The sequence below is a fragment of the Crocuta crocuta genome, unplaced genomic scaffold (assembly GCF_008692635.1).
Source record: "Crocuta crocuta isolate KB4526 unplaced genomic scaffold, BGI_CrCroc_1.0 scaffold241, whole genome shotgun sequence".
Classification (NCBI taxonomy): Eukaryota; Metazoa; Chordata; class Mammalia; order Carnivora; family Hyaenidae; genus Crocuta; species Crocuta crocuta.
The window spans coordinates 1297301-1298964 of NW_027527807.1; the positions used below are offsets into that span (position 1 = coordinate 1297301).

The 1664-nt window shown below is 48.6% G+C and overlaps 1 protein-coding gene across 1 annotated transcript in view; it reads left to right on the plus strand.

The window, feature by feature from the left end:
• The first annotated feature begins 580 nt into the window (after positions 1-580).
• Positions 581-1664, plus strand: part of FGF13 (fibroblast growth factor 13) — an 85316-nt gene continuing 84232 nt past the window's right edge. Inside the window, exons 1-2 of the mRNA XM_077773936.1 lie at positions 581-696; positions 912-1012. Of these exons, the coding sequence (XP_077630062.1) occupies positions 581-696; positions 912-1012 (217 nt within the window). The remainder of the gene's footprint in view (positions 697-911; positions 1013-1664) is intronic.

Genomic DNA, 1664 nt, shown 5'->3' on the forward strand with positions numbered 1-1664 from the left:
CCACCATCCTAGTGCAATGCAAGCCTAGGGGCCCCTGACTTTTCCTTCTGAAAGTGAATCAGAAGAGCCAATCCATTTCTTTAAAAAAAAAAAAAAATGGTTCTGGAGACCTTTGTTTCTGAAGCATAATTCCCCCCAACGATCTGACTGGGAGAGACTCTTTGCCAGCTAAGAAATGTGTCAGGTTATGTTCCAGAACACGGTAGTCACTCTTTCTGTCCCTGGAATTCCGATGGGACATTGACAAGGTTTCTTTCCATTGCGTTTTTCTTCCTGCTTGGAGGCTTGGAGTTAAGGGGCAAGAGCCTTTGCTAATGGCTTTTCTCTAATCTCCTCATTTGTATTTCTAGCCAGTCGTCTCTCTGGGCTTTTGGACATAATTAGATGGCCACAGACGGTGGTACTCGCTGCCCAGTCTCTAACACGCCCCCGCTGCTGCCCTGCTCAGTTTGCGGTGAGATGCAGGCGTCACCCGCCCCTGGTGCCCTGGAAGCTGTCCCCGGTCTCTCCCTTTGCACTCATCGTCAGTCCTTCACCTGGTAACTGGTCACGGAGAGATTTTGGTGGGCTGTTAGCGAAGATGCGGAGCCAACTGGCAACTGGCTCCGATGATGTTTACCTTCACAAAGGACGGGTGTTTGAAATCTCTCCTTTTCGGAGTTTCAGCAAGACGGCCAATTCCTTCCTGCGCAGAAGGTACTGAGGGCTGCTCCTGATATGCTGTCTGGATTCTCTCGTTTTTACTCATCACAGTCACATCTGTTTGGGTTTCTGTCTCTCTCCTGCAGATGCCTCTTGAGAGCAGATGCCCTCAGCTTCTTTACAGCTCATCTGAGGCCTGCCAAAGGAGATTGGCAGAGAACGATCAGCATCCCATGCTCCGATAACTCACATAACTCTCCCTGAAACAGAACGCTAAAACCTGGTTCCCAAGTGAACCCGGGAGGAATGGAATCAAAAAGATCTGTGTCTTTTTCTTTGGAATCTCATTTAGAGTTTATGTTCTGGTGGGGTGAGAAGGGAAGGGGGAGAGGGGGAGCATGAGAAGTAGAAGATAGAGAGGTCGGAGGGACCTGGGACATATACCAAGACGTCATAGGCTCCAGAGCCAGAGGACTTTAAGGAACATCTCGTCTATCTCATCTCGAGGTTTTCCAATGTTTTGTTTTCAGCAGTGGGATCTTTTTGGTTATTTTGCTCCATAAGGAATCCTACAATAAGGCCCAGTAGATAAAATACATGAAAGCAGGGGCACCTGGGTGGCTCAGTCACTTAAGCGTCCGACTCTTGGTTTCGGCTCAGGTCTTAATCTCAAGGTTCGTGAGATCGAGCCCCGCGTCATGCTCACAGCGCAGCGCCTGCTGGGGATTCTCTCTTTCCCTCTTTCTCTGCCCCTGCCCTGCTCTCTCTCTCTCTCAAAATACATAAACTTTAAAAAATTTTAAAACATGGGTGAAGGGACTTCTATCACCTCCACATACTCTTAGGTCCATGCGGAATACAATTTGAAAGCCATCAATATTGTCTAAAGGATGGCTTTAAGGATGGGAAAACTGTAGCCTCAGCAGGACAAATGACATATCCAGAGTCACACAGCCCATTCGCGGCAGCGGCAGGATTCAAACGCAGGCCTCCTGTGATCCAGGCTACAACGTTTTGTGAGT